We start from the raw sequence: 14,587 nt of genomic DNA on the forward strand, positions 1-14,587 counted from the left end.
ATAATAATAGTTTTATGTCCTTTGCTAAAGACAACCTATCACCCACCATGTATATTTATATATATTTTTATAATAAATATTTGTTATTTAATATGGAATACTCTATGTATTCATGATTATATTTTTATAATAAATATTTAATATGAATTATTTTATGTATTTATGATGTTCTTGTGAAGTGAACTATCAAATTAACTTCAAATAACAGTGAAAATAAAGAGAACTAATTGTAATTTACTTTTAAGCTTATCTTCTAATATTCATGAGTGATAAAGATGGAACACAAAATAGGCAACTTTGTCATCATAAGAACCTCAAAAAAGGAGACAATTACTTGGGCCAAGGTGATGCCCTGGATGCTTTGCTTTGCCTTGGCAAGCGCAACACCAACACGAAAAGCAAGGTTCACTTCCATCTTATAAAAATACAAATCTACAATGAAATGGTGAGCACACAAATAGAAGCTATTTTGAGTTTCTGGCTCAAGGTCCAAATACAAAAGCCTGTTAGCAGCAAAATATATTCAGCGGCAACCGCCAAGTGGAATAATTTGACTCTGAAGCCTGAAACACCATTTTGAGCTTGCAAATCAACTCCATCACAGTTAAAAAAAAAAACCAGAAATCCAGGATGATCTGGTATGGAAAGCGTGTCCATCAGTTCTCAACGCCTAGAAAGCCTCTTTAGTTACCGACTCTTGTAAAGAATGCACGTTGCTGAATAGCATGCAACAACTTGTCAGGCAATTCTCATCTGTACATGCTTACACAAGCTTTATAAAAATAAGCAATCAATTTAATGAAACTTTGTCTCAACATCAACTGTGAATGAGATCCAGTTTGCTTTCTGAAGTGCAAATGATTTGATTGGAATTGACACAACATATTCAACAGATCTCTTTCTTTATCAATTAGAGACACAGGGATCACACACCATGAAAACCAAAATTTCCTTCAAAATAAGTTAGATGGACCAGTGCTTGATCTGCTCATGTTTGGAGTGACATTTTTTGGCTTGTTCAGAATCCCCCTCCCAAAGTAATTCGCAATCACAGAAAAACCATCATTAGAATTTCGAACAAGTTGGAAAAATCTGTCATGGTCCTTGGCATTTTGTTCCAAGTTCCTCTTCATTTCAAGCAATGTTCTGTTCTGAGGAGCACAAACAGGACATTCCTTCTCATTGTCACCAAGACAACGTTGATGAAATGAATGCATGCACATAAAATGTACTGCTGGAAGATCAAGCGTAAATGTACATGCAGTGCATTTGCTCAGCTGAAAAATCCTTGCATTTGTACGGAGTTCCTGTACCTCTCTACGCATAGCTGCAGTCTCCTCCTGTATCAAATATATGAAAAAGGACACCTTGTGAGAAAGCAAAAAGGCATTTAATGTTTACTCACTTCTTGCATCTTCAAAAATTTCCGCTGTTTGGATGGAGAATTTGGATTGCGTCAGTGCAAAAAGCCATGTGTCGCAAGCAAATATAAATAATTGTGGAAAGGAAAAATTATATGGCAAACTGCTAATCTCTAGAATGGCTTTTGTACTGGAATCTTTACAGAAAATATGAAGGCATCAAGGTTTAGCAATGATAGGAATGACACTAGAGAATGACTGAATTATTATCAGCTGACGCACCAACATTCAACTCCCTGTAAGTTACTATGCCATTAATTATGCTATTTGTAGAACTAAAGGTAGAAACCCCAGAAGAAAAACAATCTCTGGACATTTGTTCAGGCAAAAGAATGAACAGAGAACCTCATACAAATGTAGACCTCAATGTCCTTTAAGGATAAGATGACATAAGAATGAATAACTGAACCTGTTCTAGATAATATTAGTAGTTAGGATTGTTGTTGAATGGGAATGGTCGTTGTTGATCTAGTAATTCTGGCATAGTTGCTTCAGGGTGATAAACTACGTTTGTTAAGAGATGGAAAAGTAGGTTGAGGAAACAATTGAGGTTACTGTGATTAGGAGATTCATATTAGATGCATTATAGGGCCTTATGGGGCTACATTTACTGTCTAAGTACTTGGTGCTTAGTAAGTTACCTAGTTCAATTGCCTAATAGATGGCCCTAAAAAATGTTTTAAAAGGTCTTGTTCCTGCTAAAGATACAGAAGTTATTTAGCAGATTAAACTATGGTTCACAGGTTCAGAAACTACCCATGCAAAAATGTAGTGTTGAGGTTGAACAAAAAACTCTAGCATATCTGACTAAAAAGATTAAAGAAGATGGCCCTGGGTCAACCCCGGATTTTTGTATTCCTTCATCTTATAGCTTTTCTAATTGTTATATTGTAATTAGCCTGTGTCAGCCATGGATGTTGGTATTCTTTCATCTTATGACTTTTCTAATTTTTTATATTGTAATTAGGTATTATTGGTTTACTGAATCTGCCATTTTACTTGAACCTCGAGATTGGTACTGGGGAATAGTTTCTAATGTAAAAGTTTGGGCAGCACTAAGCAACTTCAACACAAATCATTATAGATAAAGTCAACAGGTAGAAATGTTAGAAAACCAGAAAGGCAGAAAGATTTTCTTGTCTTGACAATTACTTGTGATATACTTATGTTCTTATTTACTTTCTTTATATTCTTCTTCTCATCAAGCAATCATCAAAATAAAACATGAAGACCAAGGACACCAAATATAGACACTCAGCCAAAGCTAAAACCCCTAAGAAGGGGAAAACCAAATCAAACTCTTCCACTAGTAGATTCAAATCAAACTTAAGACAATCCAAGACCTTAGACCAGACCAAAAGACCTTTCCCCTCCACCAAGTCAACCTTTCAAGATGATGAACCAAACACTAGAAGTCAATTTTTATCAAACTCCTTCAACCCAGCTTCAAGTCAGAATTTCAGTCCCCAGCTTCAGAATTTCGTCCCCCAACTTCAAAAATTCAGCTCTACTGTAGCCCTGCAACTTTGGCCCTCCTACAGCTTCAGATTTTTGCACCTGTGAGACAAGAGAGAGAACAAAGTTCTTCCTTCTTCGCTTAGGGTTTGTTCTTCTTCTAGGCTTCTTCACTCCTTCCTATTTCACACTTCTTTTGTCCTCCTGCAACTGCAGATCGAATTGTTTGGATGTGTGTTCCAAATGAGGTCGAGTTGCTACCTTTATATAGTGGATTCTGCCTCCCAATTAGGCCGACTTGGTGGAGGAGGCCTAAATAACTTAGTTTACATAAAAATAAATTTATTTCTTGATAAACAAAGCCCAAGAAGGGTCTATTAGATGATGACATAGACAAAGACTCTTGACATAAACCCTCGAAACCTACAATTGAGGATTTGACCTATTAATCCTTGACCCAAGCATGAAACCCATGCTTTAATAAGTCAATTTCTTTTACAATAAAATTTATTTTTCTTTCTTTTGACAAATACATTACATTATAACTCAAATACAATTATGAAGACCGACACTAGTTACATTCTTCAACACTCCCTCTTAACTAGGGAGGTATTCATAATTACATATATACAAGGGTACATGGAAGATCTCACAATGATATACTCTATGAAGAGTCGTAGCACACGCAAATGCTACAGATTAGATACCTAACCAGGGTATCTAACTGTGTGTGACTAAGGTGTGTTCCAAGCATTAGCCACTCTAGGTACCATCAAGCTTTAGCTCAAACACCAACCCAAGGATCTAGGTGTGTATCCAAGGTTGGAGCTCCAAGACCAATGCCACCCTCCCTACTTTAGAATCTAGACATCATCACAAGCCACCCAGATGTCCTCCCAAGCATCTTGTCGCCCCAAGATGCTTCAACTCTCCTTATTAACTAAACTAGATATATCCACCAATCCAAGCATGCTTCAAACATTCAATTTTCTTATGGAGAGATCTTGTACAATCACAATCTCAATTAGCAACAAACTTTTAAATATATATGTAAGTTAACACAAACCTCTGGGATCTTCAAATGAAAAAATGTTGCTTAGGTTATCATCATATTATCCAAACATATCTTCATCAGAAACTATCTTCTTTAACTTCTTCATCAGCACCCAACTCAGCTTCAGCACTTCTTTCAAAAACATCTAGCTTTATTGATTATGAATAACCATTAATAGCGCTTCAGCTGTTCTCCGATTTCAAACATCCTCATGGACTTTTCATCAAGTCGTTCATTTCTCTTCAAGCTCCCTCCCAACTAGGGAGATACACACTATCTTTTATCCAAGTAACTAGGGGACAAGTCCATCAATTATCTTATACTTCTAGTCACACAGACTCTTCCCTTTTGCATCAATAATTTATCGGAGAATTTAGACCTTCCAAAACTTCATCATTCCTTCACATGGCAACAAGATCATCTATCAAAGTTTAATGTCATCGAGGTTCTCACAGCTCCCTCTTTTCATCATCTTGAAGATTATGTACCTATAAACTTTCAACAAGTACGACCAAACACAAATATATATGTGCAAGGGCATGAAGTCAACTTTATCAATATAGGGTTGGCATGTCATTATAATAAATCATATTTTAGACATTCTAAACCTAAACCTAAACCTAGTTAGGTTTTATAATCAATCAACAGTTTTAGACTTCTTGCAACAATATTTACTAGGGTTTCATCATCAAAACTAAATCATATCAATGATCGAAAACATTATACTTCTAGAGTTTCATTATCATGCCCTAGAAAATCAACTACTAGGGTTTTATTACAAATTCTAGATTTCAAAAACTAAAACATGAATATCAACAATCAAGTTATCATATTATCATTTCATCTCTAGGGTTCCATCAATACTTTCTAGAAACTTATATCGGTATTGTAATCCCATCAAACTCCAAAAAATTAGACATACAATAAATCTTAACCAGGGTAGGGTTTAAATCATACAGAAGTACAGACGCCCTGGATTTTCATTCCTAGGATTGACTATTGCAAGGGTTTAGTCATAATCCCTAATATACCAAACCCTAAGAAAACTAGGGTTTCTAGATATCAACAACAAACCCTAAAAGGATAGGGTTTTACCATAACATTACCAAAACCCTAAACATTAAGAGGGTAGGATTTTGACAAGAGATCTAAATGTTATCAATAAACCTTAAGAAGATTAGGGTTTCATCCTAAGCATCAAAAGGTTAGGGTTTTATAGTGAACCCTAAGGGTTAGGGTTTCACCAAAATGAGCAAATAGCAAGACATAGAGTGGTAATAGTAGATTCAATCTAAAGATTAATCACCCAAACCAAAATCCTTCTGATTCAAAAACCATAGACATAAGAAAGTAATATATAAAGCAAATTTCAAAATGAAGATTAGTCATACCTTCTTCTACAACAAGTTAAATCAAATCAAATTATCAAACATACCTTCATTTGTTATTTAACAAACCTTGTAGAGTTTCTTTAGCAACAAGCCTACTTTCATGACACATGTCCTTTCTTGAAGTTTCCTCCACAACCTTCATGTATTCCTGCAAGCTTTTCTACCAAGGAAAATACAATGAAATGAATCATGATTATGAGTATACAATACAAATCAGTGTTGCGAACATCTCGATTTTATCTCGAAATCACGTTTTTTGTCCTAGCTGATCTTTGCCGATTTTTACCGATATTTGATGGTATCTTGATTTCCCGGTGTTTGCCAACTTTTACTGATATTTTCCCAATTTTTACGATTTTTTGGTTATCCGGACCTTTGCCAATTTTATCTTGATGTCAATGTTCGCAACATTGATACAAATAAATCTAAGTGTATGGAGGAAATCAAACACGAAAAAGGAAACAAAGAACAATATACTTATCTTTTGGTAAATTGGTGAAGGCTCCCTTTTAATCCAATCTTTCTGAGGGATGCCTATAACTTAACAAAACAAATCAAGAATTTATAACAAGACATATAAAGGCAAACTTTACAAAACTTAAAATAGGGATCTAGAAGGATATGCAAGGAAAGACTTAATAGTATAAATCTTTGACTTCAAATTCTTCAGTCTTGTTCTTCTTTGGTGGAGATTTATCAACAACATTTGCATGTTCTCTTTCTCTCTTTATATTCCTTGGATTTTCAGGACATTGACTCTTGTAATGTCCCATATTATGACAATTGTAACATTCAATCTTTGATAGATCAACCTTATTCTTTGGTCCTATGAATTTCTTGTATCCCCCCTTCATCTTGTGATTAGCAGCATAGTATTAAAAACCGGATCCAGTGATCAGACAAGTCCACCTAATAAACCATGTTTCAAACCGGAACCAGTCAAACTGGAACCAATCAGATCTCAATGAACCGATTTAAAAAAAAATACATGAAATAATTAATTTTTAATGTAAAAAACTATTTTTAAGATTTAAAAGCATGATTCCAAACCAATAGAGACAAAATATGCAAAGTTCTCTCATCTATATACCATGTAAAGGTGAATATATCAAAATGGCACCGAGTGCAATACATATCATCGACAAAACATAAGCAATGAGGCTCCAAATGGCCTATAAAGTCCAAAACCAATGCTACAAGGTATAGGGCCATTGGCCGACTACAAGACCACAAGTCTAGACTCTACAGGTACATATCACTATATGAAGGATCAACATGATCATTCCTCATCATGATCAAAATCATCACCACTACTAGACATGGGATCATCAACAGGAGCTACATAAACATCATCTAGATCAAAGTCTGAGGATGCCTCAGCGTCAGCTGGAACCTCAGTAGTAGCACCAATAACAATAGAAGTGGACCTAATGGAAGCACGAGTTGGTCGAGTTGCATGACTAGTGCCTTCCTTTGGTTGTTTTCCTTTGCTTGATGCGGCTACTAATTCTGGTTCCAATGGCGCTACCAAATCTTCATTGGGATCATCCCCCCCAACACCATGTCAATATCAAAATTAGAATCAAACTCGGGATCTTCAGTCTCCTCCACCATTCTGATATTGGATCAATATTGTCCAACACAATGGGATCTAGATCAGGTCTTTTGTTCATCAATTGGTTGCGCCTTAGTCAAAGGCTGTATTGCACAAAGACAAGATCATTTAATCGTTTTTGTTCCAAGCGGGTTCTCTTCTTCGTGTGTATGCGCTCAAAAAAAGACCAATTGCGCTCACAACCTAAAGCGTTGCAAGTTTGGCTAAGGACTCTAAGTACAAACTTTTGCAATTGAGGACATTAGAAGACAAATGACTCCCACCAATCTACTGCAAAGAAAAATACATTAATTAGTAACTTAGTTCATTTCATTAGTTATTTACAAGTATTTACAGACAATTTGAATTGTAAATTTGTAAACAATTGAACTTTAAAAGAGAAAAAAATTGGAATTGCTTACCTGGTTGATCCACATCTCTTGCCATCTTTCCCTATTTTTTGCCAACGGTACCTGCTGCCATACTGAAAAGAGAAAGTTGTTTATGTATTCCCAACTGGTCTGAGTGGTTAGGGACCTTGCGCTCCAAAGCAATCATATAATCCATCTTTGACCTCCCCAATCTGTAGATCTCCTAACCGAGCTTTATAACGATACTTTGGGTTCAAAAAATACCCAACGGCATGTATAGGATGATGGAGTTGATTGTTCCATTTGTTATCAATGATCTCCCATATATGCCCATATTTAGCTAACTTATCCTTGTAAGTTGCCCATATCTGCTCCTTTGCCTGATCCATAGCCTCATAAATGTAGCCCATGGCCAATTTTTCCCCATCCACCATTTGTAGCACCTTAATAAGGGGCTTGGTAATTTTCACAAGCTCTGCAGACCTTTTCCAAAAATAATTGTCAAAAACTTTATTTTTGGTGTCTTTGCCATCTTGTCTACAAGCCCACTGAGATGAAGTCCAATCATCAGAAGAAAACATTTTCTACAAGTCTTTTTGCTTAGAATTGAGACATTGCAACGTGAGTAAGTGAGTTGCAAATCTCGTAATTGCAGGCCTAACAAGCTCTTTGCTCCCAGTGTTTTTCCTCATTAGGCTCAATACACATGAGCGGTTGTAGATGTATTTTGTAATGTACTTGGCATGCTCTACAATGTTTTTTACCCACTCCAATTTGGCTATTTCCTCAAGCATAAGGTCTATGCAATGTGCAACACATGGAGTCCAAAATTTGGTCTTATATTGGACTCAAGCATCTTTCCAGCATGAACATAGTTTAAGGAATTATTTGTGATGACCTGCACAACATTCTGCTCCCCCACTTGTTGAATAATTTCATCCAAAAGCTCAAATAGAAGGGTTGCATCCTTCACCTTATCAGATGCATCAACTGATCTCAAAAACATGGTTCCTTGAGGGCAAGAAACAAGGAAATTAGTAATAGTATGGTTCTTTCCATTGGTCCAACCATTTGACATGATGGAACAACTTGTTTTGAGCCATGACTCTTTATACTCAACCAAATGCTCATCAATGGAACAAATCTCTTTTTGCAAAAGCGCTCCCCTCAAGTCATGCACAGTAAACCCTTTGAATCCCTTTCCTATAGCTATAACGGAGTCCCACATAGCTTGGTAATAAAGTGAGCAAGCAACATTAAATGGGATATCTGCATCATACCACCATCTTGCGATGTATTGAAAAGAAGATTCCTTGCCTTATTGTTTCCAATGTTCATCCAAAGTGGGTTGACGACTTGGTTGGGAGGAAGTGGGATTAGTAGAGGTAGTGGTGGCAAAGGATGAGAAATAACTTGGGATGTTCGTACTCTTCGTTCCTCTAGATTGTTGGCCTTGATCATAAGACCCAAGAGCAGGAGGAACATAGTGAAAGGGGTCATTGGTGGAAGGGATAAAAGAGGAGTCTTGAATCTCAAAATCATCATACCCACTCTCTTTCATGGCTTGTAAAATTTCCTTCTTCCTTGCAATTTCTTCTTGGATAGCCTTCTCCCTAGCCTTATTCTCCTCAAACTTCTCAAACTTGGCAAGGTAATTTGCCTTAACAGGACCAGGCACTTCGTTTGGTGCATCACGTGGCTTTACTTGGCCTCTTATCTTAGCCAAGTGTTGTTTCAACTTGAGAATACCCCAACCTCCAATATATTTATTGCAAAATTTGCATATCATTTTTCCATCAATCACATCACAATGAGCCCATGCACTATCCTTGGCTTTTGGAGGCATGGTGGCTAGAAATATTTGAAATTTGCAAAGAAATTTACCATTAAAAAAAAATGCAGCTAAGAAAAATGGAAAACCTAAGATAAATTTGGGAAAAAAATGGGCATATTTAGCCTACAAAATTTGATAGCATAGAACTAGAGATTTGATAACAATGTAGCATTGAACACATTAAAAAAATTAAATACATGGACAGCAGTGAAATATGGATTTTGCAAGTGAAAATCCTTACCTGGAAATGAAAACTAGCTTCCTTAGCCTCCTCTTGAAGATGCCAACTCTACTAACAGCTCCAAACTATCTCCAAAATAGCTCCAAGTCCAACTCCAAGCCACCAAAAAGCCGCCTGATGGGTTCGCGGTCGACGTGGCAATGAACCGGTCGGTTTACACATAAATCGGTCAGTTTCGTCATAAACCGACCAGTTAGGCATTTTTTTTGTGAAAAAAAGGCGAAATGGCCCCTCAGTCTGTGTTTTGCCCGGTCCGATTGGTTTAGCCAGTGAACCGGTCGGTTTTTAATACTGTGATTAGCATAGTATGCATTGGAGGTGTTGTCCTCATCTTCTTCCTTCTTATCGTTTGCTAATGAGATGTGGGCTTCTTCTTGACTGCAACCATTCCACATTTGTTCAAAAGATGGTGTGTCCTTCCAACTACTAATACTTGATGCAAAAGAGCTCCATGATTTTGGTAGTCCTAACCAGTGTTGAAAATATCGCCGATATTTCGGCGAAAATCGTAAATATCGCGAGATTTTTACCAAAACGAAATTTCGGCTGTAATTTCTCGCGATTTTTTCTAGTTTTGAATTTCTCGCGATATATCCGAAATCTCGGCGATTTTTTTACAAATATCGCGCGACGACCATAAAAATCGCCGGCAGCATTTATAAATTGGGGTTTGGCCGTAAATGATCCATTTCTGTTTCGAGTTTTCGTTAGAGCTGGAGCCTGGAGACGCTGCGAAGTTCGAACGGTGGCTGCGGAGGGTTTTGGCTGCGGAGGGTTCCAGTTTATGTGTTTACAACTTTCCAGGTATGCGTAATACGTATTCCCCAACCGTTAAAACTTAATACTTTGGCTGCGGAGGGTTTAATATCATGTCTGAATATCATGTCTGTCTGAATACCAAAGAAAAATTTTCAACACTGCTGGGAATAGAAGAAAAGGTTAACAACTTAACATTACTCACAGTCCCAAAGAAAAATTTTGGTACTATTATTATCTCCCACAGAAAAATAATTCGTTAAAATTACAGTGTCCGAGAAAAACGTTGGCATCAATTTTTAGTCCCGGACATGAGAAATCAGAGTTGGTTGTCTCGGATGGGAATTCGATACTGTCCAAAGTCCTTAATGATACATAGACAAAATGTATAACTTATGTGTGAATGTTAAATAATAAAAACTTAAAACCATGTGTCTTTGTCACTGCCATATGAGACTATGCCACCACATGTTATCGAACCCAATGCCACAGTATAATGCAGAGTATAGTGACACCATTAAAGATGCAAACCAGAGCCATTGTAAGAACAAGTCATGAGCTGCAGTCAAGCGATCCTTCACATTGTTTATACTGAAATAGAGAGCTTTTGAGATGTGTGTCAAGTTACCACAGAGATTGTCACTGTGTTAATGAGAATCATTGTGTCACCACTGTAATGGAGTGCAAGCCTAATTCTATGTCACTGTCATGTCACAAGTTACAACAACTATCATTACAGTCATCAGGTCACTATGTCAAGAATCAAGATTACTGCTGTCATGCTGCCATTAATTAGTAGCAATTTGGAATTATAGACCTGTAGCATTTGTAGAAAAATTTGGAATTATAGACCTGTAGCATTTGTAGAAAAATTTGGACCTGTGTTAAATTGTTAATTACCAAATTCAGTGAAGACCTTTTAGAGCTCAGACCTGTGAGACAATGTACATTGTAAACATTAACTTAGCCACATCATTGGCTAATTTTTTAAAGATGTTATTTTATTTTGGTCAGAAAATTCAAAAAACAGCAGTCCATCTTTCGATAAGTGTCAATAGCCCGTTCGATTCCCTTGAGAACTTCAGTCTATGGGCCCAGGTCTGCAGTGTTTTATTCACAGAATTGCCCAGAATTTTGATTTTATGCTTGACATTTCTTCTGGGTAGTTCGATGATCGATCTGAGCTTTTCTTCAGAATTTTATAAATTTAAATTTTATATATTAAAAAAACAAGGGTTATATATTGCTTAATAACTTATTAAGTTACTAATTCTAAATTTTTTTTGGTGCTGTAGGTTTCCTTTTGAGTTAGCCGGAGCCCACTACAAAATACAAATATGCCAAAAAACTTGGACCCATTTTGGGAGTATGGGATCCCTGATGGTGGGACAAATCGTGCATATCTTTCATGCAAATTGTGTGGGGACAAGATGACAGGTGGGGTTACACGACTGAAATACCATCTTGCTAGACTCCCTGGACATGATGTTGGCATTTGTAGAGTTTCTAGTCCGGAGCTTATACGAAAAGCTCTTGAGGCAATTGAAGAAAAGGATAGAAAGAAGGAAGAGGCGGAAAGAAACAAAGCTGAACGTGCAGGTAGATCCTTTGGGATATCTTCTCATGATTTTGATGTTCAGGGTAGTGGCCCTACTGGCGCTAGTGGGAGGGGCTCCACAACTGGCACACCATCACATGCTAGTGTGAATGCGAGGTCATCATTTTTTGTTCCACGAACAGGAGCTGGAGCACAACCTGGCATAAAATCGCTTGTCAAAAAAAAGGAGAAGGAAGAAGCAGATAGAGTCATGGGGAGGTGTATTTATTGGAGCGACTTACCTCTCAGCATCACAAAAACCAATCCATTTTGGCAACCAATGTGTGATGCTATTGCTGTTGTGGGCCCAGGGTACAAAAGTGCCACATATGAGGAGTTGCGGGGGCCAATTCTTCAAGCAGAAAAAGAGGACATCAACTCTAGATTGGCGGAGTTGAAACAGACATGGGAAGTCACTGGATGCACAGTGATGTCTGATGGTTGGACAGATAGGAAGGGTAGGACCCTTCTAAATTTCTTGGTACATTGTCCTAAAGGTACCATGTTTATTAAATCGTTGGATGCATCAGAACATATCAAAGATGCAGCAACAATATGTGAGTTGTTAGATGGGTTCATTCAGGAGATTGGTGTGCAGAATGTGGTGCAAGTCGTAACAGACAATGCAGCTAATTATGTGTCTGCCGGCAGAATGCTTATGGAGAGGCATCCCACATTGTTCTGGACTCCATGTGCAGCGCATTGTCTTGATTTGTTGCTTGAGGATATGGGGAAACTCTCCTTCATCAAGGAGGCAGTTCATATGGCTAGGAGCATCCCCAAGTTTATTTATAACCATGCTATTGTTCTTAGCCTTAGGAGGAGGTTCACAGGAAACAAGGAGTTGCGGCGTCCTGCCATCACACGTTTTGCCACAACCTTTATTACTCTTCAGTCTTTGCTTCGATGTCAGTACGAGTTGAAGCAAATGTTTGTGTCTAATGATTGGCGTGGTTGTAGATACAGCAGGAGACCTGATGGGAAAGCCATTGAAAAAATGGTGTACTCTGAGACATTTTGGCGTGGAGTAGAAGAAGCATGTGCAGTTAGCGAACCTATAGTAAAGGTTCTTAGATTGGTGGATGGAGAGAAGCCTGCAATGCCTTATTTGTATGAGGGCATGGATAGGGCCAAGGAGGCCATTCGTTCCTATTATGCAGACAAGGGTTCTGCTGGCCTTAATAGGCAGATGATGTTATGGGATGTGATCGATAGTCGGTGGACAGGGATGCTTCATCGACCCATTCATGCAGCAGCACTCTTCCTCAACCCTGCATTTGCATACAAATGCAATTTTCGTTTTGATGGCGAGGTGATTGAAGGGCTCCATTCCTGTATTGAGAGGATGGTACCTGATTCTGAGCTTCGTCTCAAAATCAGCCGCGAGATACATAATTATCAGGATTGTGTTGGCCTATTTGGCTTTGATGATGCCATTAAGGAAAGGGCCCTCTTCATGCCACGTAAGTGACAAGTCATCACTCATTAGAAATTATAAATTTGAATTTAATTATGTTTTAACTTTTAAGTTTTTGAATTTTTTATTTCATTATTTTGTTGTAGATCTTTGGTGGCGAAGCTATGGTGCAAGGGTACCAAATTTGCAAAATTTGGCTATGCGAATCTTGAGTCAAACATGTAGCTCTTCAGGGTGTGAGCGCAATTGGAGTGTATTTGAGAAAATACACGCCAAAAAGCGCAACAGGTATAACTTTGAACTCAAGCCTTCAGTTGAGCAATTACACTTATTGTAATTTTTAATTTTTAATTTATGACCTTCAAGTGTCAAGACTCAAGAGTCAAGAGTCAAGACTCATTACTTTTTTTGACACTCTTACAGGTTGGAGTTCGCACGCCTCAACGATTTGGTGTATGTGCATTACAACATCCGACTTCGAGTGAGGCAAATAGAATCACCAGTGGATCCAGATGCCATTTCCTTAGACAATATTGATGTATTGTCTCCGTGGAGGGTGGAGTCTCAGGAGCCCATATTGGAGGAGTCACCTTCATGGTTGGAGGAGCCAGTGGCAGATGATCCATTAGAGCAGGGGCAGCAAGAGGAGGACTCGGAGTCAGAGGAGCAGCAGCACTTAGAGGAGGAGCAGGAGGAGCTGGAGGAGGACACTGCGGGAGCATCAGCATCAACACCATCTGCTATAGATATAGGAGAGCATAGCTCCATGCCTATCACTCATTATTTGACATTAGGTGCAGAGGCAGTGTCAGGGCCTTCTACTACTAGGGGCAGGCCTGACAAACAGCCCATCATGTTTTCCCGTAAAAGGGGGAGAGGGCAGTAGATAGATAGCTGCTAGTTTTATTTGTTATGCTACATGTAACTCATGATGATGAGATACTTTTATTATTATATGTGATGTTATTTTGTATTGGTTCTCCACATTTGAGTCCTTGAATGGACAATTATCAGGGATTAGCACGATTTGGTATCGCCTTTGATATATCATTTCTATTTGACATCATATATATCAGTGTTTTCTTCATATTTATGTGCCAATGTGTTTAGTTCATGTTGTTATTGCTTTATATGTTTAGAAATCTGAAAAAAAATGAATATATTATGCATTTTTTATGCTTGCCGATATTTGCCGATATTTTGCCGATATTTTCGCCGATATTTCCGATAAGATATTTTCCGGACCCTCGCCGATATTTTCCCGATACCGATATTATCAACACTGGTCCTAACAGTGCAGCAATCACAAGTTCTTTTTCTGGCATAGCTTCATCAATGGCTTGGAGCTCATCTCTCACTCCAGAGATCCTCACAAAATATGAAGAAACAATATCATCTTTTGTCATCTTCATTATTCTTAGTTCATTCTTGAGACTAGCTATTTGTCCAATGTTCT

At 37.8% G+C, this 14,587-nt stretch overlaps 2 protein-coding genes across 2 annotated transcripts in view; one reads left to right on the top strand and one right to left on the bottom strand.

Annotated features, from left to right (window-relative positions):
* Positions 1 to 445: 445 nt before the first annotated feature.
* VPS11 (vacuolar protein sorting 11) overlaps positions 446 to 14,587 on the bottom strand; it is an 87,209-nt gene continuing 73,067 nt past the window's right edge. The window contains exon 5 of the mRNA XM_089377039.1: positions 446 to 1,340. Coding sequence (XP_089233165.1) covers positions 954 to 1,340 — 387 coding nt within the window. The 3' untranslated portion in view covers positions 446 to 953. The remainder of the gene's footprint in view (positions 1,341 to 14,587) is intronic.
* LOC149225278 (uncharacterized) lies at positions 10,042 to 14,365 on the top strand. The gene is made up of 4 exons (XM_089376832.1): positions 10,042 to 10,178; positions 11,619 to 13,177; positions 13,278 to 13,419; positions 13,555 to 14,365. Exons 1-4 carry the CDS (start codon positions 10,042 to 10,044, stop codon positions 14,015 to 14,017), a joined length of 2,301 nt encoding a protein of 766 aa, XP_089232958.1. The 3' UTR covers positions 14,018 to 14,365.

This window comes from Pinus tabuliformis, chromosome J (assembly GCF_031772625.1).
Source record: "Pinus tabuliformis cultivar Carrire ecotype Pingquan chromosome J, CPIR1, whole genome shotgun sequence".
Taxonomy (NCBI): domain Eukaryota; kingdom Viridiplantae; phylum Streptophyta; class Pinopsida; order Pinales; family Pinaceae; genus Pinus; species Pinus tabuliformis.

Bases quoted from the DNA above. Each gene is read 5' to 3' on its own strand.
- LOC149225278 (XM_089376832.1), top strand. From the start codon at position 10,042: ATGATCCATTTCTGTTTCGAGTTTTCGTTAGAGCTGGAGCCTGGAGAC. The intron at 13,178-13,277 runs GTAAGTGACAAG...ATTTTGTTGTAG, and splicing joins AAGGGCCCTCTTCATGCCAC to ATCTTTGGTGGCGAAGCTAT. The intron at 13,420-13,554 runs GTATAACTTTGA...ACACTCTTACAG, and splicing joins CACGCCAAAAAGCGCAACAG to GTTGGAGTTCGCACGCCTCA.